Genomic DNA, 25,378 nt, shown 5'->3' with positions numbered 1-25,378 from the left:
TGGCCAGGCTGGTCTCCTGACCTTAGGTGATCTGCCCATCTCAGCCTCCCAAAGTGCTGGGATTACAGACGTGAGCCACCGCACCCAGCCTTTTTTTTTTTTTTTTAAGGTTAACTTAAAAAACTAATCTCCATGTTCTACCTAGGAAAAGGTTAAACAAGAGGCAGAAATAAAGCAGAAAAAGATCTAACATTCAAGTTTAAAAAATTCTAATATAAAGCAAAATAAAATAAGTCAGATCACAAAAAAAGATGTATACAGAAACATCATGAACTGTAAGAAACTTAATGGCAATTCGGTGCTGGTTTACAAATACAGTAATGTTAGAATTTTAAAACTAAGTTAGATGACTTCAATTTTAAGCTTTTTGATATGGGGATTTGTGTACTTTGGACTTCAACTATGAACTAAAGCAATTTAAAAAGAAAAACTTAAAGTAACTTTAAAGGAAAAAGTAATCTCTAGCACTTCAAATCTGTGCTATTATCTGGACTTTGATTTCCTTTAATTCATATAGACTGTTAAACTAAATATGCAATACAATTCTGAAAAATGTTCATAATAACAGTATCTAAAATCCAAAAACAGTTGAAAGAATAGTTCAACTGCCCCACAACCAAGAAGGGAAGAAAGAACCCCTACACGCCTTTCCATACCTCTGCTTCTTTTTCCCCAAATAGGAAAAATAAGAGTGCTTTCCAAGACAGGCTATGAGGTTGAGCAATTTGATTCTTTTCCATTTCATCATTTCCAGCCTGTCTACAATTGTACTTAAGTTCTTATGATAGTATGGTTCTAGTCTGAGAGGTTTACTCATCTATTCATTTTTACAACATGCATCTTAAATAACTGGCACAAGAATTACAACAATATATAAAAACTGGCACTGAAAAAAATGAAAAAACCAGAACCCAGAGTAATGACACAGTCAGTGCAATAGAAAAAATATAGAGGATAGTTCAGACAAAAATATGGCATCAGAAATATAGGGGAATGTTCATCAAGGGTTTTTCTCTAAAATTCCTTAAGCTTACAATTAAATTAACCAAAATTTACCTTGCATTAGTATCAGGGAAGAAACAGCTTTCAAATGTTACGAAATTAAACTACCAAAAAAGTTCAGGCACAGTGGTTCACACCTGTAATCCTGCAACTTTGGGAGGCTGAGGCTGGCAGATCACTTAAGGTCAGGAGTTTGAGACCAGACCAGCTTGGCCAACATGGTGAAACCCCATTTCTACTGAAAGTACAAAAATTAGCAGGGTGTGGGGGCGCACACTTGTAATCCCAGCTACTTAAGAGACTGAGGTGGGAGGACTGCTTGAACCCATGAGGCGGAGGCTGCAGTGAGCCCCAAGACTGTGCCACGCACTCCAGCCTAGGTGACAGAGCGAGACTCCGTCTCAAAAAAACAAAAAACAAAAGAAACACTGCAGCCCATTTCACCTCCACCCTCTACCTCAAGTTCCATGACAGTGTGACCCACAAGCCCTCTGTGTACATAATATATCACAACGAACAAGTCAGCTTACCTCGTGTTCCGAAAAAAGTGCTTTCAACTGCCCCTTGGACCAATAATCCAAAGCATATGCCAAAAGCCGCATGGCGATCGTATTAATTCTCAAGAAATTTCCAACAAATACCACCTGGTTAATGTTCTGAGCACACCAAAAAAAGGCAATTAGTTTTCATCTTAATTTCTATTTTCTCATAAAAGCTACCCCAAATACAGCACCATGTGCATAGCTCTTAGCAACAATTTGACTGCTGATCAAATTTAGTCCAGTTGGTCCAGGGCTACTTAAACTTGATCCCCAGGCAACTCTGGACCCACTGCAAAGCATGCTAGATAATGTCACAGGAGAGGAAAACAGATTAGGAAAAACATTTGTATTAAATCTGACCAACAATAACTAGTTTTGAATACAATGTTTTATACAGATAAGTTAAAATAAACAAAAAAAAAACAGTATGACTCCAATCCAAAAGGACAGTGACACAAACAGGCAAAGTATACAAGCAATATAACAGGCAGCGAAAAATTCAAACCACTAGTCATCAAACCAAAGTAAAATTTTAGACCTATTAACCTCGCAAAAAAAAGCAACTGAAATTCCACCACCACCATCAGTAGTTGTAGTAAAATTAATCCACTCATTCACCACTAAAGATGATCTCAATTGGTGCAGCCCTTGTGCAAAGCATCACGACGATAAATGTCAAAATTCATGAGCATGATCATTTCTGTAGACCAGAAATCTCACTCCTAAGCCCCATATCAAGAATAAAATTCAACCAAAGAATAACTTCATGCTTAAAAATGCTTACTGCCGAGTTATGAGCAAGCAACCAAATGCCAAGCTCTGTTATTTGATATAAAAGAACTTGATCAAATAAATATACAACCATGAAATGTACATTTAAGTATAAAATACAAATTGTGGTATGCACACCAACTAAAATTTCTGAAAATACATAAGCACAGGAAAGGGAACATACAATAAAGAAAAAAGAAGTTATGATATTCCAACAAATGTTTAATTACTTGATGCTGATACAGTATTTTTTTAATTTAAAATGAGACAAATCCTTTGTGTCTTTTGAGGTTTCCTTTTAAGCTACATGCCTATTATTATCTAAAGAATAACTTCTTAAAAATAAAAATAAAAGAATAATTTAACAACTATACACACAGGGACAAGCCATAAGCTGCACCAACTGGATCCTAGATCCTCTTTTCCCAAGGGCAGCCCATTCTTGGTTCTTTCATAGCCCTGTACAATGCTGCTTGACCTGAATGCTACAAGGCAGCACTGTAAAGAAGCTGAAAGCACAAAGACGCAGCTCTGCTGAGGTGGGGGAGCCAAGGAGGGCACCCCTCGGCCTGCTCAGTCTTCTCCCAGCTTCCGTGACTTCCTCTGGATTCCTCCCTAGGGCCTCTAGAGCTCAGCAGTGAGTGTGGAGTCTACATTCAGCATCGTTATCCATCATCACCCCCAACAGTCCCCAATATCTGGAACACTGGCTACCTTCCACTCTTCCTCTACTTTCTCCTCAAAAGATGTCATTTTACCTCTAGACAAGTAGCAATGTTTATCTTCAGTTTAAAAAAAAAAAAAAAAAGAAGATTAATCTGTATTTGAAGAGTTTTAACTTCGTGCTAAAACAAACCCCACCCCAAATGACTACATTTAGGCACCGTTCTGAGAAAACAGATGTGATGGGGCCCACTTAAGTTCAGTATTTTCCTTAGAGCAATTAAAGAAATCCATGTCCCCTTACTTCATTAAGGGCACACATTCTTGCTATTGAGCCAATGTTGTTGGTGATGGTGATCAAAGTCGCTCTGGCAAGGTCCTCTTTACTGACAGCCTCTCGCTTCTCCTTGCTCATCATGTTTCCAAAGCTGTGATGGGGAAAAAAAAATCCCATTGCTAAACCAACAGCAACAAAGCCCAACAGAACTTGAATGTTACTTTATTGAAATAAAATTAGCTTTTAGGGCAACATTGTTGAAATCTTCAAACCTTTTATTTTGCAATGGAGCATCTGTTCGAAGAGAAATGCAAACTTCAAACAGAGCCCTCCAACATTCTAAATGAGCAGACAGCTTTCCCTGCGGTTTCTACTGAAATCTAGCTTGGATACCAGATATTCACACATTCAGTTAGAATCTCATCAGATGCACTGGAAGGCACCATTGCTCCTGCAACCAGACAGTTGCAGGACAACACCTCTAACAGCAATTCATCTCAACTGCACAGCTGTTCCACTCAGATGGCCACATGCACATCTGGTAAACTGCTCTATCAGAGCAGAGTAAAGCACAGACAGCTGAGTCCCAGAGTGAGCTGCTTAAGAATTTCAGGTTTCCCTAGAAGATAAAGTACTTCAAAGTACATGCTCAGCAGAACTGCTACAATAATTTTCCAATCAGAAAAGGAAGTGATGACCAACGAGCAAATGTTACAGAGTATCAACAGCATTGACCAAGTGCCTAAAACTTAGTAAACAAGCATGTATACATATGATTTTTCTATTAGTAAAAGCCATGTGCCCCAATATACGAAAAACAATTGTACTTCTAAACGATCTCAAAATGGAGACAATGATTTCATTTATAATAGCATCAGAGAATAAAACGCTTACGGATATATCTAACAAAAGCATTAACACCCGTACAATAAAATCTACAAAACACTGCTGAAAGAAAGCAAAGATCTAAATAAATGGAAAGACATTCCATCTTTTTGGATCAGAAGACTTTGTATTAGGATGGCCAAAAGATTCAATGTAATCTCTATTAAAATCCCAGTTGTCTTATTTACAGACCTTGCCAAGTTAACCCTAAAATTCATATTCTCAAGGTACCCAGAATAGCCAAAATAATCTCGAAAAAAGAACAAGTTGGATGACTCACACTTTCTTACTTCAGAACTTAATACAACGCTACAGTATCAAGGCAGTATGGTACTGGTATAAAAACAGACATATATATCAATGGAACATAACTTAAGAGTCCAGGAATAAACCCAAACATCTATGGTCAACTAATTTTTGACAAAGGGGCCAAGAGAATTTAACAGGAAAGAATCATCTTTTCAACAAATGGTACTAGGACAACTGGATATCCACACGCAAAAAGAAATGAACTTGGAGCTCTACCTCACACCATACACAAAAACTTACTCAAAATGGATCAAATATAAGAGCTAAATATAAGAGCTAAAACTGACGGGCGTGGTGGCTCACGCCTGTAATCCCAGCACTTTGGGAGGCCAAGGTGGGCGGATCACGAGGTCAAGAGATCGAGATCATCCTGGACAATATGGTGAAACCCTGTCTCTACTAAAAATACAAAAATTAGCTGGGTGTGGCGGCACGCACTGTAGTCCCAGCTACTCAGGAGGCTGAGGCAGGAGAATCGCTTGAACCCGGGAGGTGGAGGTTGCAGTGAGCCGAGATCGCACCACTGCACTCCAGCCTGGTGACAGAGCAAGACTCCATCTCAAAAAAGAAAAAAAAAAAAAATACACACACACACACACACACATATATATATGAGCTAAAACTATAAAACTCTTAAAAGAAAATAAACAATTCTTCATGATCTTAAATTAGGCAATTCTTCATGATCTTAGATTTCTTACACGTAACACCAAAAGCACAAGTGACAGAAGATAGATAAGATTAACTTCATCAAAATTTAAAATTTCCATGCTGCAAAGGACACCATCAACGAAGTGAAAAGACAACTAACAAAATGGGACAAAACATTTGCAAGTTATGTATCTAATAAGGGACTTGTATCCAGAACCCAATAATAAAAAGACAATCCAACTAAAAACTTAGCAATAGACTTCAGCAGATATTTATCCAAAGACTACAGACAGATGGCCAGTAAACACATGAAAAGATGTTCGAGCTGGGCACAGTGGCTCACACCTGTAATCCCAGCACTTTGGGAGGCCAAGGTGGGTGGATCACTTGAGGTCAGGAGCTCGAGACCAGCCTGGCCAACATGGCCAAACCCCATCTCTACTAAAATTACAGAAATTAGCCAGGCATGTTGGCATAATTTACAGGTGTGCCTGTAATCCCAGCTACTTGCGAGGTGAAGCAGAAGAATCACTAAAACCCAGGAGGTAGAGGTTTCAGTGAGATAAGATGGTGTCACTGCACTCCAGCCTGGGCAACAGAGAGAGACCCTGCCACACACACAAAAAAAATGTTCAGCCAGGAGTGATGGCTCACACCTGTAATCCCAACATGTTGGGAAGCCAAGGTGGGAGGATCACTTGAGGCCAGGACAGCCTAGGCAACATAGCAAGACCCTATCTCTACAAAAAATAAATTAGGCAAGGCAGTGCACAGCTGTAGTCCTAGTGACTCAGGAGACTGAGGCAGGAGAAACACCTGAGCCCAGGAGACACAGGCTGCAGCGAGTTATGATCGCAACACTGCACTCTCATGTGGGCAACAGGGCGAGACCCTGCCTCTTAAAAAATAAAAACGCTACAAGGTATCACTTCACTCCTATTAAGACAACTAAAACCAAGAAGACAGATAATAACAAATGTTGACAAGAAATATAAACGCTCATAAACTGCTAAGATTGTAAAATGGGACTGCCACTTTGGAAAGCAGTGTAGCAGTTCCTCAAAAGATTAAACATTAAGTGACCATATGACTCAGCAATTCTACTCTCAGGTATATACCCAATAGAATTAGCAATATATGTGCAGGCCAGGCGCAGTGGCTCACGCCTGTAATCCCAGCACTTTGGGAGGCCAAGGCGGGCGGATCATGAGGTCAGCAGATCAAGTCCATCCTGGCTAACATAGTGAAACCCCATCTCTGCTAAAAATACAAAAAAATTAGCCGGGCGTGGTGGCAGGCACCTGTAGTCCCAGCTACTTGGAAGGCTGAAGCAGGAGAATGACATGAACCCAGGAGCTAGAGCTTGCAGTGAGCCGAGATCACGCCACTGCACTCCAGCCTGGGCGACAGACCAAGACTCCGTCTCAAAAAAAAAAAAAATATATATATATATATATATATATATATATGTGTGTGTGCATACATACAAAGACTTACATATAAATGTTCAACATTATAACCAAAAAATGGAAACAACCCAAATGTTCATCAACCAATAAATGGATAAAATGTAGTATTATCCACGTAATGAAATATTATGTGGCAGCCGGGCGCAGTGGCTCACACCTGTAATCCTAGCACTTTGGGAGGCTGAGGCGGCAGATCACCTGAGTTCGAGACCTGCCCGGCCAACATGGAGAAATCCTTTCTCTACTAAAAAATACAAAATTAGCCAGGCTTGGTGGCGCATGCCTGTAATCCCAGCTACTCAGGAGGCTGAGGCAGGAGAATTGCTTGAACCTGGGAGGTGGGGGTTGTGGTGAGCCGAGATCACGCCATTGCACTCCAGCCTGGGCAAAAAGAGCAAAACGCCGTCTCAGAAAAAAGAAATATTATTTGGCAATAAAAAGGAATAAAGTACTGATTCACACTGTAATGTGAATGTTTGAAAACATATGCTATATGAAGAAGTAATCACAAAAGATTATATACTGTATGATACCACTTATATGAAATGTTCAGAAGAGGCAAACCTACAGAGAAAATAAATTACTGTTTGGCAGGGGATGTGGGGGGAATGGAGAGTCGTAGCTAATGAACACAAGGTTTCTTTCTAGGATGATAAAAATGTCCCAAAATTGGGATTACAGTGATGGTTGCACAATCCTGTAAATATACTAGAAACCACTAAATTGTACGCTTCAAACAGCTGACTTTATAGTACGTAAATTATATCTCAATAGAGCTTTTTTAAAAAATATGCCCAATATTATTATTTTATGTCTTTTTTTTTTTTTTTTTGAGACAGAGTCTCACTCCGTTACCTAGGCTGGAGCTCACCGCACCCTCCACCTCCAGGGTTCAAGTGATTCTCCTGCCTCAGCCTCCCAAGTACCTGGGTCTACAGGCGCGCACCACCATGCCTAGCTAATTTTTGTATTTTTAGTAGAGACAGGGTTACACTATGTTGGCCAGGCTGGTCTCGAACTCCTGACCTCATGATCTGCCCATCTTGGCCTCTCAAAGTTTTGGGATTACAGGCATAAGCCACCGCGCCCGGCCCGCCTGTATTTCTTAGAACACACATGCCCCCTTACCTTGAAGCCACAGCCCAGCCTGGCAGTCCAAACCTCTCATAGTCCCCTCCATAAATATCTCGTACTAGTTTATCCACTTTGGTGCTATCTCCACGAGATGCCATTTCAAGAGCTTCTTCAAAAGTGGTACAGCCAGTAAGAAGACAGCAGAGACCAAAAAAAGTTCCTCCTCCAAGACTATGATTAAAAACAATTAACACAGTATTATAACATTTTTAAAAATAAGAACAAGAAGTTAACATTTATGAACCCCAAAACCATATTCACATATCCAACCCAATCATGCAAATGCCACTGGTAGGAAACAAGTCTGTGAAAAGATAAGGTGCCTGATATACACCTTTAAGGTACATATGCATGTGAGCCAACATGCAAAGTACAAAACACAGGGCCCATGTCCCCAGTGCAGTCTGGCTGTCTGCCAAGTATGAAGAGCCTCAGGTGCAAATTAGCCTGACACGCCTGGGGCCATGCTAACACCTCCTCCCTTTCCCTCTCCAAGTACATTCCCTGAGTCATTCTCATCCAAGCACCTTGTCACCCTGGCTTATCAGTACACCCCCAAACATACTCCTCCTGCAACGTGTTTTGTCACAAAAAAATTACTCCTCTATTTAAATCACAACTCTTTTTTTAAAAAAATTGTTTATCCCAATCCCTAGATGCCTGTTTTTCCTGAAGTGACCTCTGACCCTTAAGCCGAAACATTCTCTTCTTCCATCTAATCCTCTTTTTTTTTTTTTGACATGGAGTTTAGCTCTTTTTGCCCAGGCTAGAGTACAATGGCACGATCTCGGCTCACCGCAACCTTTGCCTCCTGGTTCAAGTGATTTTTCTGCCTCAGCCTCCCAAGTATATGGGATTACAGGCATGTGCCACCACGCCCGGCTAATTTTGTATTTTTAGTAGAGATGGGGTTTCTCCATGTTGGCCAGGCTGGTCTCGAACTCCCGACCTCTGTGATCCACCCGCCTCGGCCTCCCAAAGTGCTGGGATTACAGGCATGAGCTGCCGTGCCTGGCCCTAATACTCTCTTTTCTTTTTCTTTTTTTTTTTTTTGAGACGGAGTCTCACTCTGTCACCCAGGCTGGAGTGCAGTGGCATAATCTCGGCTTACTGCAACCTCCACCCTCTGAATTCAAGCAATTCTCCCACCTCAGCCTCCCGAGTAGCTGGGATTCACAGGCGCCTGCCACTGCGCCCAGCTAATTTTTGTATTTTTAGTAGAGATGGGGTTTCACCATGTTGGCCAGGCTGGTCTTGAACTCCTGACCTCGTGATCCACCCGCCCCAGCCTCCCAAAGTGCTGGGATTACAGGCATGAGCCACCACGCCCGGCTAATCCTCTCTTTTCATACTACCTTCCCTCAATAATTTTTCTACTGATCAGTACATATCAACTTCTAAATCACATACATAGAATACATCATTATTCTACACACACATTTGTGTGTGGAAGCATGAAATTTACACAGGTTTCAAAGCTAGGTCCTTTCCCGTGCCTTCTCCTTACAGATGCTGCCTAATAACTTTAGCTACTTTGTGTATGCACACCATAAACTATCTGAGGGCAAAGGCTACAATGAGTCTGCTGATGTGATCTTTTAAGAAACACCTAGGATAATAAATCTTGAACAGTAGAGATTAAAGAAAACTAGGTCATAAAATCAGAATTTTCAAAGAGAAACATTTGTTTGCATAATCCAGAAACACTTTCACCTAACAGGTTCTTGAAGTAGTTACATGTAATACCTGAAAACTCAGCCCGTTAGGATACTAAGAATAAACAATGAGTTTTATATACAACTTACCTAGTACCTGTGACCCGTTTGTAATTATCTTTGGAATATACTGCTAAGATGCTAACCCCTGAGCCAATGTTCACCAGAAGCAGAGGATACGGATTTTTCAAATCAAATGGTAACTTCTGACACTTTTCAGAATCAGCAGGGTTTTCAAAGTAATAGCACTGTGACCGTCCATTGAATCCGACTGAGTCAATGTATAAAATTCCTTTGATCAAGCAATCTAGTTCATCCAGTTTGCAAAGCTGAAGATCACCTATCTGTAATGAAATAAGAATGTACTCAGACTTTTTAATAAGCCAACAGAAACAAAAATTCCATTCAATAAGGCATCCCCACTACGTGAAACAACCATGAAAGTGCACTCACAGATGTGTATTATTTGTGCATGCTTTACAGAACAGATTTAGGAGCAAACCTAGGGACACAGTGCTGAGACAGACTCCTGCTACTACAGACCCAAATACACTCTACATAGAAACTACTGCGGCAGCTGAATAAGTGTGACCAAAAAAAAAAAAAAAAACACAGCATTTATCAACCTTCAAGCAGAAATTCAGATCTCTGCTTACAGGGACAATGGGGCTGATGCCAAGCTCAGGCCACAGCACTATCAGAAACCACCTTGTGACACAGGGTGGGAGCCACAAGGACTGTGACAGAGGACCATCTCAAGGCTTTGGAGCAGTATCAAAAGAGGCCACACATTATTTAACAAACTGAAGCCAAAAGGCTGAAAGTATCCAGTTAAAAGGTAAGATTTTTTTCACTATCTAAACTAGCTACAGCCTCTTGGGAGGGAGGGGAATTTTAGCAGTCAAAATTTGAACTGTTTCATAATCAATTAATTCCATTTAAATAATAAAGGAATGACTAAATTATTATTCGTATTATGGAGCACTGTACAGCAACTAAAAATGAAGAGGATCGGCCGGGCACGGCGGCTCACGCCTGTAATCCCAGCACTTTGGGAGGCTGAGGCAGGTGGATCACAAGGTCAGGAGTTCAAGATCAGCCTGGCCAACATGGTGAAACCCAGTCTCTACTGAAGATTAAAAAAAAAAATTAGCTGGGTATGGTGGTGCACGCCTGTAAACCCAACTACTCGGGAGGCTGAGGCAGGAGAATCTCTTGAACCCAGGAGGCAGAGGTTGCAGTGAGCTGAGATGGCACCACTGCACTCCAACCTAGGTGACAGGGCGAGACTCTGTCTCAAAACAAAACAAAAATGAAGAGGATCTTTATGTTCTGAAGTGGGAAGAACTCCAAGGCATGTTAGTCAAAAAGTTGAGGCCGGGAACGGTGGCTCACACCTGTAATTCCAACACTTTGGGAGGCCAAGGCAGGCAGATCACTTGAGGTCAGGTGTTCCAGACCAGCCTGGACAACATGGTGAAACCCCATCTCTACTAAAAGACATGCAGAATAACAGGCAGAATCTGGGCCGGGCAAGGTGACTCACCCCTGTAATCCCAGCACTTTGGGAGGCTGAAGCAGGCAGATCACCTGAGATCAGGAGTTCGAGACCAGCCTGACCAACATGGAGAAACCTTGTCTCTACTAAAAATACAAAATTAGCCGGGCGTGGTGGCACATGCCTGTAATCCCAGCTACTTGGGAGGCTGAAGCAGGAGAATCGCTTGAACCCGAGAGGTGGAGGTTGTGTTGAGCCATTGCATTCCAGCCTGGGAACAAGAACAAAACTCCATCTCAAGAAAACAAAACAAAACAAAAAGGCAGAATCTCTTTAAGACTAATATTCTCTCATTTAGCAACAGAAAAACAGTCAGTCACTGAAGACATTTTCAAGCTGTATTGCACCCTGACGGTCAGGATCTTGGCCAATTCATTTGTCAGTTCTCCGGCCTGGCCCCACCATCCACCCTGAAAGGACCTAGCCTCAAGGTCTTGCTCACAATGTTCTCCAGTGTTCACTCAATGAAAGCAAGATAGAGCGCCTGGCAGCATTCCCCAGGGGCCAGACATGGTGGCGAGACTCCAGTTAAGTGTGCAGCACAGAACACATCAGAAAGCATTCTGGGAGAGGAGGGCTCTGCAGTCACCCATCTCAGACCAGCCCTGAGCCTGAAAACACCACTTTTGACCAGAGTTCCTTATTTTTTCAGTTAGTGAACATGCCAGCAAACAACTGAGGGAGACAAGAGAAATTATGTGGTAGACAAGACTGAAAACAATTTTATGACACGAAATGATTTTAATTATATTTCAATCTCATTGTTCATGATCTAATGATGTTCCTTTTAGGTAGTTTCTTCCTCAACGTATAGCAGATGCCCTAATTTTTCATACTAAAGGAGCAATAAAATGCTACCCTTTTAGTGGCTCTGATTGTCGTCCATACATCTGAACTAGACAACCACCTCTAGATGGCCAACTCCTATCACTAGCGTACCTTTAATCTTCATTTGACTCAAGAAAATTCAAGTTCCATTAGAGATGGAAATTATTTCACCACTTGCTACTGGCATTATTTTTAACAATCAAATTACCATAAATTGTATATAAGCTAAAAAATGCATACTGTGAGAAAATCCTGCTCAAATTTGTACGCTCCACCTCCAGTGGCACAAAAGACAGTGTGGAGACTCGAGAAGTTTTTATCTCTGCCCATTTGAATAAAAGCAGGCATGTCATGAGTGGGAAAGCGTATAAAGTGCAGATTGCCTTTGCGTCCACACAGAGTCAGGTCCTTCAGCTCGAGGTGCACGTCCCGAATGCCTGTAGACCCATAAGCCACATTGGAGGTCAGGTACTTCCGAATGCTTTTAAGACTTTCCACTTCCTCCTCTTCTTCTTCAGCAGTGATGTCTTTGGGTTCAAAATAAACCAGCTTGACCAGAGTTCCACCGATATCCAGTCCAAACCATGGAAAAACTAAATGGGGAAGAAAAATAAGTCAGAACAGCTTTTTTCTGAAAATTAAATTTACACTTACCACAGTAGCAACTTATTTCAAATGCTAGGGTTTCCAAAGAACATAATTCTAGGCAAAAGGGTTTTGGGGCAAAGAAATGTGATTCTGTCTTGATTTAGATGCATAACTTAAAAAAAAATACTACGGCAAAGACGAAAAAGAAAAATATCAAAGTATTGAGCCAACCCAACCATCCTGTCAGACAAGCGCAAACCGCACTATGAAGTGTTTTAAAAATAACAAGATGACTACTCGTAAGCCTCAACTGTGAAAAACAAAGATTCAGAATGAAAATCTCTCTTTCCTATCGGCTTAAAAAAAAAAAACATTGAGACTTCAGAGTTCTGGTTTAGCAGCAAACTAGAAACAGGAAATTCCCAAACCTATGTAACATATAACCTCCAATGGTCAATTTATCTTTCAAAATCTGATATTCCAAAAATAAACGGTTTCAATAGACATTAACACCGGTTCCCAAAATGTCCTTTAGGCCAAGCGCAGTGGCTCACACCTGTAATTTCAACACTTTGGGAGGCCAAGGTGGGTGGATCACCTGAGGTCAGAAGTTTGAGACCAGCCTGACCAATATGGTAAAACCCCATCTCTACTAACACAAAAATTAGCCAGGCATGGTGACGTGCACCTGTAGTACCAGCTACTCAGGAATCTGAACCAGAACTGCTTCAACCTGGGAGGTGGAGACTGCAGTGAGCTGAGATCACACCACTGCACTCCAGCCTGGGCGACAGAGTGAGGCTCAGTCTCAAAAAAAAAAGGCAGGGCTGGGCACGGTGGCTCACGCCTGTAATTTCAACACTTTGGGAGGCTGAGGCGGGCGGATCACCTGAGGTCAGGAATTCGATACCAGCATAGCCAACATGGTAAAACCTTGTCTCTACTAAAAATATAAAAATTAGCCAGGTATGCTGGTGGGCGCCTGTAATCCCAGCACTCCGGTGGCTGAGGAAGGATGAGGAAGGAGAATCACTTGAACCCAGGAGGTGGAGGCTTTAGTGAGCCGAGATCACACCACTACACTCCAGCCTGCGCAACAGAGCGAGACTCCATCTCAAAAAAATAAAAATAAATAAAAATTTTAAAAGGCCAGGTGTGGAGGCTCACGCCTGTAATCCGAACACTTGGGGAGGCTAAGGCAGGTGAATCACAAGGTCAAGAGACCAAGATCATCCTGGCCAACATGGTGAAACTATCTCTACTAAAAATACAGAAATTAGCTGGCTGTGGTGGCGTGCGCTTGTAGTCCCAGCTACTCCGGAGGCTGAGGCAGGAGAATCGCTTGAACCCATGAGGCAGAAGCTGCAGTGAGCCAAGATCGCACCACTGCACTCTAGCCTGGCGACAGAGTGACACTCCGTCTCAAAGAAAAAAAAGGCCTGAAGAGATTGGATCAAAATGGACTGCACAGACATATGGAAGGTCCCAATTTAATGAGGGCTCAAAGTAATGATTTTTCAAATTTACAATGGTGCAATAAGCATTCAGTAGAAACTCTACTTCAAGTATTTATTGTTTTTTTATTTTTAGTACAGTATTCAATAAATTACAAGAGATATTCGACATTTTATTGTAAAATAATTATCTTTTATATTATTCATTATTAAATCATCTAGCTTTATGCTAGAAGATTTTGCCCAACTGTAGGCTAATATAAGTGTTCTAAGCACATTTAAGGTAGGTTTGGCTAAGCTATGATGTTCAATAGGCTGGGTATATTAAATGCATTTTGACTTACAGTATTTTCTTTTTCTCTTTTTTGAGGTAAGGTCTCACTGTCACCCAGGCTAGAATGCAACGCCACAATCTCAGCTCACTGCAACCTCTGCCTCCTGGGCTCAAGTAATCCTCCTATCTCAGCCTCCTGAGCAGCTGGGACTAAAGGTGCATGCCACCACACCCACCTAATTTTTGTATTTTTTGTAGAAACAGGGTTTCCCCATGTTGCCAGGCTGGTCTTGAACTCCTGGGCTCAAGCAATCCACCCACGTCAGCCTCCCAAAGTGCTGGGATTACAAGTGTGAACCACTGCGCCCAGCCTGATTTACAGTATTTTGAACTTCTGATGGGTTTATGGAATGTAGCATAAACATCGTAAGTCAAAAAGCATCTGTACATGCTTCCCCTCCCAATCTAAATCGTAGAAATTACTAAAGATGTGGGTTTAGGCCGGGCACGGTGGCTCACACCTGTAATCCCAGCACTTTGGGAGGATGAGGAGGGCAGATCACCTGAGGTCAGGAGTTCAAGACCAGCCTGGCCAACATGGTGAAACCCCCATCTCTACTAAAAATACAAAATTAGCCGGGCGTGGTGGCGGGCACCTGTAATCATAGCTACTCAGGAGGCTGAGGCAGGAGAATTGCTTGAACCCGGGAGGTGGAGGTTTCAGTGAGCCAAGACTGCACTACTGCACTACAGCCTGGGTGACAGAGCAAAACTCCGCCTCAAAAAAAAAAAGGGTGTGGGTTTATTGATATATTTGATATATTATTTTCTAAAATAATTCTGGGAAACAAGAAGAGATAGCAGGCCGGGTGTGGTGGCTCACGCCTGTAATCCCATCACTTTGGGAGGCCGAGGCGGGAGGATCATGAGGTCAGGAGATCGAGACCATCCTGGCTAACAAGGTGAAACCTCATCTCTACTAAAAATACAAAAAAATTAGCCGGGCGTGGTGGCGGGCGCCTGTAGTCCCAGCTACTCCAGAGGCTGAGGCAGGAGAATGGCATGAACCCGGGAGGCGGAGCAGTGAGCGGAGATCATGCCACTGCACTCCAGCCTAGGTGACAGAGCGAGACTCCGTCTCAAAAAAAAAAAAAAAAGAGAGATAGCAGCAGCAGAACTAGGTTTACAGAGGCAATAACCATGCATAAGCCTCAAAAGAGGAATGCTATTAAAACTGGGATCAGCTATGAAGGTGAGAGAGAGAACGCAGGGGTACTCTATCCAAGCTGTAGGTTTAGGGTGGCTACCATGGGGAAACAAAAGCAGGTCTGGTGCAGTCACAAGTGATGGTGGGGAAATGTGTTTGGCACAAGTGGACAGGCCACTCCCTCTACCAATAACCATGTTCTATCCCCAACACTGACAGAAGCAAAGTCTTCACTGGAAACAGGCACTGGAGCCCCAGAATCAGGATGGCACTCAGGTGGCTGCTACTACCCAGAAGAAATAAGGAGACATTTTACCCCATATTTTGCCACATACCTCATACCTCCCCTAAAATCAATCCTGACCAACTGGTAAACAGACACTGAATCCACTGGCAGAAGAACAGGAATTCTCAAACCAGAGATTATCACTTTTACAAACTAGAAAAACTACAAGGGAAATAAACACTACAAAAATGAGAAACTAAATATCTGAAGAAAGAGTTGCAGGAATAAACAGAATCAAAAATATTCTCAGAGGTAAAATCATAACTCATCCATAAAAAAAGCTACCATAGAGAAAAATCAAAAATTAAAAAACGATTGCCAGATGTGTGTGGCTGCAAAAAGTAACACGATAAAATTATATACAACTAAATACACAACGTACAAAAGAATCCATGCAAAACTGTTTCTATTTATTTTTCACCTTTTATTTTTATTTTTAGAGACAGCGTGTTGCTCTGTTTCCCAGGCTGGAGTGCAATCACAACTCAATCACAACTGACTGTAACCTTGAACTCCTGGGCTCAAGCAATCCTCCTGCCTCAGCATCCCAAGTAACTACGACTACAGGAACACAACCATGCCAGCTATTTTGGAGAGACAAGGTCTCACTGTGTTGTCCAGGCTGGTCTCCAACTCCTGGCCTCAAGCAATCCTCCCACTTTGGCCTCCCAAAGTGCTGGGATTACAGGCCTGAGTCATCATGCCCAGCCAAAATTGGCAAAATTTAAATACAGTTTGTCCATGTTAATTTCCTAATTGTGGGAAAGAATGCTCTGAAAACCAAAAAAAAAGGGACAAACTACTACATACTTAATATTCATGAATCTCAAAAATAGGGTGAGTAAAAGAAACCTTGCACAAAAGGCTACATACTATATTATTCCATTTATATGAAACTTTTGAAAATGCAAACTGGCCGGGCACAGTGGCTCAAGAATGTAATCCCAGCACTTTGGGAGGCCAAGGCAGGCAGATCACCTGAGGTCAGGAGTTCAAGACCAGCCTGACCAATATGGTGAAATCATATTGTACTAAAGTATGTACGTATGTACTAAACATATGTACTAAAAATACAAAATATTAGGCTGGGTGCAGCGGCTCACGCCTGTAATCCCAACACTTTAGGAGGCTGAAGCGGCCAGATCACAAGGTCAGGAGTTCGAGATCAGCCTGACCAATATGGTGAAACCACGTCTCTACTAAAAATAAAAAAAATTAGCCGGGCGTGGTGGCACATGCCTCTAATCCCAGCTACTAAGAAAGCTGAGGCAGCAGAATCGCTTGATCCCAGGAGATGGAGGCTGCAGTGAGCCGAGATCACACCACTGCACTCCAGCCTGGGCAACGGAGTGAGACTCCATCTCAAAAAAAAAAAAAAAAAAAAAAAAATATTAGCTGGGCGTGGTGGAACGCGCTGAAATCCCAGCTACTTGGGAGGCTGAGGCAGGAGAATCACTTGAACCGGGAGGCAGAGGTTACAGTGAGCCGAGATCATGCCATTGCACTCCAGCCTGGGCAACAAGAGCAAAACTCGGTCTCAAAAAAAAAAAAAAAGGAAAAGAAGAAAAAAAAAAGTCGGGCGTCGTGGCTCATGCCTGTAATTCCAGCACTTTGGGAGGCCAAGGCGGGCGGATCACCTGAGGTCAGGAGTTCAAGACCAGACTGGCCAACATGGCAAAACCTCGTTTCTACTAAAAATACAAAAATTAGCCCAGTGTGGCAGTGCATGCCTGTAATCCCAGCTACTCGGGAGGCTGAAGCAGGAGAATCACTTGAACCCAGGAGGAGGAGTAAATTTCAATGAGCCAAGATTGCACCACTGTACTCCAGCCTGGGCGACAGAGGGAGACTCCGTCTCAAAAAGGGGGAAAAAAAAAAAAAGGCAAGCTAATCATTTTTACATCTGAAAGCAAGCAAATCATGGGCTTGAGAGCTGGGATTGGACCGCACACGAGGAGGGAAAAACTCTGGTAACCCAACTCTTGTTTGGGGGTAAAAGGGTTTTGTGTGTGTGTGTGTGTGTGTGGCTATACACATCTGTCGAAACTCATGGAACTGTATATTTTAAATGGATGCAGTTTATTGTATGTAAATTACAACATTAAAGACGCTGTTATAAAAGAGAAAAAACAATTGCTAAAATAAAACTTGACAGATATATTTAACAGCAAAATGGGCACAGAAAAAACAAATGGAAAACAAAATTAAAAGATTATCCCCAAATGCTTTTCAAGTATGAAAGAAAGGTCAATATAGTCAATATAGAGAAAATGGAACCTGGCTGGGTGCAGTGACTCACACCTGTAATCGTAGCATTTTGGGAGGCCGAGATGGGAGGATCACTTGAAGCCAGGACAACACAGCCAGACCCCATCTCTACTTTAAAAGAAAAAAAAAAAACTAGGCCGGGTGCGGTGGCTCATGCTTGTAATCCTAGCACTTTAGGAGGCCGAGGTGGGTGGATCACTTGAGGTCAGGAGTTCGAGACCAGCCAGGCCAACATGATGAAACCCCACCTCTACTAAAAATACAAAAATTGGCTGGAAATCGCTTGAACCCGGGAGGTGGAAGTCACAGTGAGCCAAGATTGTCCCACTGTACTAGAGTCTGGCCACAGAGTGAGATTCCGTCTCAAAAATAAAAAATAAATAAAAAATTAGCCAGGCGCACACCTGTAGTCACAGCTACTTGAGAGGCTGAAGTGAGAGGATAGCTTGAGCCCAGGAAGTCAAGGTCGTAGCAAGCTATGACCATGCCACTGCACTCCAGCCTGGGTAACAGAGTGAGACTCTGTCTCTAATTAAAAAAAAAAAAAAAGAGAGAGGGAGAGAACATAGAACCAGAAAGACCAACATCTTATGTTAGTTCCAGAAATTTCCTTGGGGAAAGGGAAGACACCAATCATCAGGTTACTCTAAGTGCTGAACAGTGTTTATCGGTCAGCAGAGAAGGGGAAGACAACTTAGACACATCCTATTGAAATTTCAAGATATCATAAGGAAAAAACTGAATTCCTATAAAGATACATAAATCACATACAAGTCAGTATCAGACTTTTCATCAGCAGCACAGATGCCAGAAGACAACGGAGCACTGGCTTCAAAGTTATAAGGAAAATGATTTTGAAACTTATATCCAGCCAACCAAATAAGCTTTCAAGCGGGAGTGCAAAAACAATTTTCACATATGTAAGGGATCAACTTTACTTTTCAAAGACCTTCTCTAACATAATTGGTAGATGAATGCCATAATTTTAAAACATCCAAGAGCTTTAAGAAATAAACAAAAGTACTGACTTTTACAAAAATAAGCAATCTGAAACTCAAATACTTACATGATTTCGACATAGGAAGTTGAAGAGGGAAGAGAAGGGAGAAGGAAATGAAAGCAAGCAGCAGTTCTGTCTTGTTGGAAAAGGGAAGAAAAGATAGATTCTGATTAATTCTACACAAGAATACAGAAGTGATAGTTTAAATGTGTCAAAATTTAGAGGTAACTCCAGAGGAGAAAAAAAAAAATGACTTTCACATTAGAAAAAAAATAAAGCAATCAGTTCAAAAAAGCTGATTGACAAGAAATGGGGAAAAGTACAGTAAATACAAAACAGCCAGGTGTGGTGGCTCATGCCTGTAATTCCAACACTTTGAGAGGCCAAGGTGGGTGGATCACTTGAGGCCAGGAGTTGGGAGACCAGCCTGGACAACACAGCAAGACCACATCTCTAAAAAAAAATTTAGGTATGATCACGTGCACCTGTAGTCCCAGCTACTCCAGGGGCTGAGGCAGGAAGATCGCTTGAGCCCAGGAGTTTGAGGCTAGTGAGCTGTGATACAGCCACTGTACTCCAGCCTGGCAGCAGAGCAAGATCCTACCTCTTAAATAAATAAATAAATAAATAATAAAGCCTGTAATCCCAGCACTCTGGGAGGCCAAGGCAGGTGGATCACTTGAGGTCATGAGTTTGAGACCAGCCTGGCCAACATCGTGAAACCCCCATCTCTACTAAAAATAGAAAAATTAGCCAGGTGTGGTGGTGCACACCTGTAACCCCAGCTACTCGGTAGGCTGAGGCAGGAGAATCGCTTGAACCCAGGAGGCAGAGGTTGCAGTGAGCCAAGATCGCACCACTGCATTCCAGCCTAGGCGACAGAGCAAGACTTCATCTCAAAAAAAAACTTAAAAATAATTTAATAAATAAATAAATGATGGGAATGACTGCACTTATCAGTAATCACAAATAGGTCAAATTTCTCTTCTAGACTGAAGAGGAAATTCTGTGAGCTTAACCAGGAATTAGGAGAGAAAAGGAGAAATTCAAGTATATGTTGATGTAAAAAGATACCTCAAACAAGATTATACAAGTAAACTGAAGGAAAAATGGTAAATCACCCACAATGGAGTCACATCATGAGGAGGAGTTGAACGCTTTGAAAGATGAAAATGGCATTTAGTCAAAAGTATTACACATTATAAAAATGTTAAGCACTCTTAAGCACCTCACTAGAGATGAATACTAGATACAGCGGCTGATTTACATTTAAGAGCCATAGTACAGTAAAGGTCATACCTTGTTTCAAGACCAGTGTTTCATTTGGCAAAGAGCTATGCTCACATTACAAGAGGTGCCCCTCCAGACAATCATGCCCCTTCCTTTCCCTACAGGGGAAAGGAGATTCACCATTCTCATCCCTATACTCACTCATAATCATATAGTTACTGACGGAAACACTGGGTAGAATCGCTGGCACTATTCACTTAACTCACTTGCTGAATTTATACACTTGAATTTAAATGACTAAAATAAATGCCTGGAGAATGCTACTCCACTGTATCAAGCAAATGTTAACAGCAAGCAGATACAATACTAGCAGACCAAACAACACAAACAAAAAAGCATTAAGAAGAGACAAAAAAAAAAACTCTCTCATGTGCATAAAAAGTACAACTGATGGGCCAGGCACAGTGGCTCACGCCTGTAATCCCAGCACATTGGGAGGCCGAGGAAGGCGGATCACGAGGTCAGGAGATCGAGACCATCCTGTGAATGGTGAAACCCCGTCTCTACTAAAAATACAAAACATTAGCCGGGCATGGTGGCAGGCGCCTGTGGTCCCAGCTACTTGGGAGGCTGAGGCAGGAGAATGGTGTGAAGCTGGGAGGCGGAGCTTGCAGTGAGCCAAGATCGCAGCACTGCACTCCAGCCTGGGCGACAGACCGAGACTCCATCTCAAAAAAAAAAAAAAAAAGTACAACTGATGAATGTAATAGCCATGTTCCTTATGCACATAACACATACTTCGAAAACACTAACAGAGAAACTGACACATCTACAAGTCAGTATGAGAATGACACAGACCTCAGGAATTTGTAGATTGCACACACACCTACAAAATTATGGTAGAAAGAGAATTTTAATATCATGGCCAATAAGGTGGATCTAGTAAACACAAATAGAACTCTGGGGGAAAAAAAAAAAACAGCCGGATGTAATGGCTCACATCTGTAATCCCAGCACTTTGGGAGGCCAAGATGGGTGGACCACCAGAGGTTAGGAGTTCGAGACCAGCCTGACTAACATGGTGAAGCCCCGTCTCCAATAAATACAAAAAATTAGCCGGGCATGGCGGCACATGCCTGTAATCCCAGCTACTTGGGAGCCTGAGGTAGCAGAATCACTTGAACCCAGGAGGTGGAGGTTGCAGTGAGCCTACACTACATCACTGTACTCCAGCCTGGATGACAGAGCGAGACTCCATCTTAAAAAAAAAAAAAAAAAACCCGGCTGGGCACGGTGGCTCACGCCTGTAATCCCAGCACTTTGGGAGGCCGAGGCAGGTGGATCACGGGGTCAGGAGTTTGAGACCAGCCTGGCCAAGATGGTGAAACCCCGTCTCTACTAAAAATATAAAAAATTAGCCAGGTGCAGTGGTGGGCACCTGTAATTCCAGCTACTCGGGAGGCTAAGGCAGGAGTATCACTTGAACCCGGGAGGCAGAGGGTGCAGTGAGCCGAGGTCGCACCACTGCACTCCAGCCTAGACAACAGCAAGTCTGTTTCCCAAAACAAACAAACAAAAAAAAAACTCAAGACCAGCAAGACTGTTTCCCAAAACAAACAAAACCATGCAAACATTCCTTTAAAAACCCATAAAGCACTCACAAAAATTAACTGCACTAGCTTAAAGAACTTCAAATTCCAAAGAACAAGTCACATTCACTTACTGCAAAACTTCAAAATTAGAAATTAATCCAACAAAGAAATAAATCTATCTACTTTGAAATTTTTAAACTATTAACTCTGGGATTAAAAAGGAAATCAAAACAAAATTTATTTTTAAATGAATGACAATGAGAATACAATATATAGAAACCAATAGGATATACCCAAAGTAGTACTTAAACAGAAACATCTAGCCTTACATATTTATTAAATATACTCAGCAAGAAAGCCTAAGGGCGAGGCAGCTCATGCCTATAATCCCAGCATTTTGGGAGGCCGAGGCGAGTGGATGACCTGAGGTCAGGAGTTCGAGACCAGTCTGGCCGACATGGTAAAACCCCATCTCTACTAAAAATACAAAAATTAGTCAGGCATGGTGGTGGGCGCCTGTAATCCCAGATACTCAGGAGGCTGAGGCAGGAGAATTGCTTGAACCCGGGAGGCAGAGACTGCAGTCAGCCAAGATCGTGCCACTGCACTCCAGCCTGGGTGACAGAAAGACTCCATCTCAAAATAAATAAATAATAAAATTAAAAATGGAATCTAGTTGTACAGTAAGATTAATAGGCCATGGCCAAAAGAGATTCTTCTCAGTAATGCAGCTATGGCTTTTACATTAGAAATTCCAATTAGTAAGATGAAGGGGAAAAAATCATGATTATCTCAACAGATTCCAAAAAATAAAATCCAATATAACCAATTAAAACCAAGAGGTTTTTTTTTTTGAGATGGAGTCTCGCTCTGTTGCTCAGATGGAGTGCAGCGACAGACCTCAGCTCACTGCAACCTCCGCCTCCCAGTTGTTCAAGCGATTCTCCTGCCTCAGCCTCCCGAGTAGCTGGGATTACAGGCTCGTACCACCATGCACAGCTAGTTTTCATATTTTTAGTAGAGACAGTTTCACCATGTTGACCAAGCTGGTCTTGAACTCGTAACCTCAACTAATCCGCCCACCTCGGCCTCCCAAAGTGCTGGGATTATAGGCGTGAGCCACTGCACCCAGGTTTTGTTTTTGTTTTTGTTTTTTTGAGAGACACAGTCTCACTCTGTCATCCAGGCTAGAGTACGGTGGTACAATCACCGGGTTCAGGCTCACTGCAGCCTCAACCTCCCTGGCTCAAGTGATCCTCCCACCTCAGCCTCCCAAGTAGCTGGACTACAGGCGCAGGCCACCACAACCAGCTAATTTTTTGTAGAGACGAGGTTTCACCATGTTGCCTGGACTGGTCTCGAACTCCTAAGCTCAAGCGATCCACCCGCCTCAGCCTCCCAAAGTACTGAGATTACAGACGTGAGCTAACACATCCAGCCTAGAGCTCACTGATAAGAGAAGGCCCCCGCCTTCTAGTGAGTGAGTCCTGGCCATTAATTTTCAGATATTTCAGTCTATTCACAGCCCTTAACATATTTCCTGATATTAAGACCTCCAAGGTACTCAGTCTAGACAACCTATACTTGACTTAGGCCACGTTTCAAAACGTATGCAAAGCACAAGGTCCCATAATAGGTGTCAACGACTGAAATCCTTTAAGAGTGTGGAAAAACAAAGTTTTTCCTCTGCTCTCACACCACAGCAACGATCAACACAGAAGACTTCTGTGAGCCCACACACAAAGCAAGTAACCAATTCTGCAGCAGTCACCAGCTGGGTGCCCTCCAATGCAATTCCAACAACTATGTACCTGGAGATAGCATCATACGCCACAGGTCGAGGGCTAAGTCCCTCAAGACTGCTCCTCCACCACACCTCTGCCAGACACCAGTTGCCAATCTGGGCCTCCAGAACTTCTGATCAACTGGCTTCAAGTTGGAGTTTGCATGACCCCTCTTTGGTTTGGATTAATTTGCTAGACTGGATCACAGAACCTAAGAAACACATTTACTGGTTTATTATAAAGATATTTCAAAAGATTCAGAGGAAGAGACGCATAGTACACAGTATAGGGGAGGGACACGGAACTTCTGTGCTCTCGGGCACTGCACCCTCCTGGAACCTCTTGTTTGGCCATCCAGAAGCTCTCCAAACCCTGTCCTCCTGGGTTTTTAATGGAGGCTTCATTAGTAGGTATAATTGATTAAATCACTGGCCACTGTTGATCAACTTAACCTTCAAGCCCCCACCCCTCCCCAGAGGCTGGAGAGGAGTGAAAGTCCCAACCCTCTAATCCTGTCTTGTTCTTTCCATGACTAAGTCCAGAGGCTTCCAGCCATCAGTTAACTCCTTAGCACACAAAAGGACATCACTGTGGAGTTTCTAAGGATTTCAGGAGTTGTATGCCAGGAAATGAGCAAAAGACCAATATATATATTTCACAACATCACACTTTCCAATGGGAAATACATAGTTCAGTAGGCTGGGCATGGTGGCTCACGCTTGTAATCCCAGCACTTCGGGGGGCCGAGGCAGGCGGATCATGAGGTCAGGAGATGGAGACCATCCTGGCTAACATGGTGAAACCCTGTCTCTACTAAAAATACAAAAAAAAAAAAAAAAAAAAAATTAGCCAGGCATGGTGGCGGGCGCCTGTAGTCCCAGCTACTCAGGAGGCTGAGGCAAGAGAAAGGGCGTGAACCCAGGAGAAGGAGCTTGCAGTGAGCCAAGATCGCACCACTGCACTCCAGCCTGGGCGACAGAGCAAGACTCCGTCTCAAAAAAAAAAAAAAAAAGAAAAGAAACACACGGTTTACTTTTAAAAGTGTGCTCAATTTTCCAATATTATGAACTACACTTTTACCAGACCACAGATGGTTAATGACATTGCAAATCCATGTCTAGGCTGCTCTAGGAAAGCAATATCTTGGCCTAACATTGAAAGAGGTACTTTAATAATTATTCTTATTCCCAAAATAGTTTTAAACTCAGGGACTAGATACTTATAAAAGACCACATATCGTAAAATCAGCAAATTCAACAACAAATTCTACATTCAGGAAATATAAACACACAAAATGTAACAGACTACTAAAAAACTGAGATGGGTTTCATTTTTAGAAAGCAAACTTTAAGCCGCAATTTAGAAAAGTTTTCACATCCCAGTCAGTCTTACCTGAACAGTGCCTGAAGATACCCCAAATTATGAACCTGAGAAAAGCTCACAAGGCTACAAACTTTAAGTCCAAAAAACATCACCGCTCTTTTAAATAATCAAAACAGCCATTATTTTCATTGCCTGATGCTCTACAATAGCCTAGTCTATCTTCCTCCTCCTATTTTTTGAAATGTTTTGAGAAAAAAAAAAGGAAAAAAAAAAAACGGAGACAGGGTCTCCCTCTGTCGCCCAGGCTCAAGTGCAGTGGCATGATCATAGCTCAGTGCAACCTCAATCTTCCGGGCTCAAGCAATCCTCCTGTCTCAGCCTCCCAAGTAGCTGGGACTACGACCATGTGCCACGACATTCTGCTAATTTGTTTATTATTATTTATTTATTTATTTATTTTATTTGAGATGGAGTCTCGCCCTGTCTCCCAGGCTGGAGTGCAGTGGCGCAATCTCGGCTCACTGCAACTTCCACCTCCTGGGTTCGAGTGATTCTCCTGCCTCAGCGT

The 25,378-nt window shown here is 42.4% G+C and overlaps 1 protein-coding gene and 1 non-coding gene across 12 annotated transcripts in view; both read right to left on the bottom strand.

Moving 5' to 3' along the window:
- The window catches only part of PANK2 (pantothenate kinase 2), a 35,350-nt gene that overhangs the window by 3,581 nt on the left and 6,391 nt on the right, over positions 1-25,378 (bottom strand). For 5 of the 11 annotated variants that reach the window (XM_063803271.1, XM_063803272.1, XM_009436744.4 and 2 more), the window contains 5 exons: positions 12,045-12,397; positions 9,509-9,762; positions 7,698-7,874; positions 3,283-3,406; positions 1,533-1,658 (listed from right to left, as the gene is read on the bottom strand). In XM_063803271.1, coding sequence (XP_063659341.1) covers positions 1,533-1,658; positions 3,283-3,406; positions 7,698-7,874; positions 9,509-9,762; positions 12,045-12,152 — 789 coding nt within the window. In that variant the 5' untranslated portion in view covers positions 12,153-12,397. Of the gene's footprint in view, positions 1-1,532; positions 1,659-2,953; positions 3,098-3,282; positions 3,407-7,697; positions 7,875-9,508; positions 9,763-10,964; positions 11,188-11,418; positions 11,652-12,044; positions 12,398-18,947; positions 19,014-23,514; positions 23,699-25,378 lie in introns of those variants that run through there. The other 6 variants (XM_063803273.1, XM_054674368.2, XM_016937384.3 and 3 more) reach the window with 6 other exon arrangements.
- Positions 2,759-2,835, bottom strand: MIR103-2 (microRNA mir-103-2). Its single transcript, NR_035559.1, has one exon. It is a non-coding gene; the product is annotated as a microRNA mir-103-2 (primary transcript).

Source organism: Pan troglodytes, chromosome 21, assembly GCF_028858775.2.
Source record: "Pan troglodytes isolate AG18354 chromosome 21, NHGRI_mPanTro3-v2.0_pri, whole genome shotgun sequence".
NCBI lineage: Eukaryota > Metazoa > Chordata > Mammalia > Primates > Hominidae > Pan > Pan troglodytes.
Note: the sequence above shows the minus strand (reverse complement) of the source record. Positions and strands in the feature narration are given on the sequence as shown.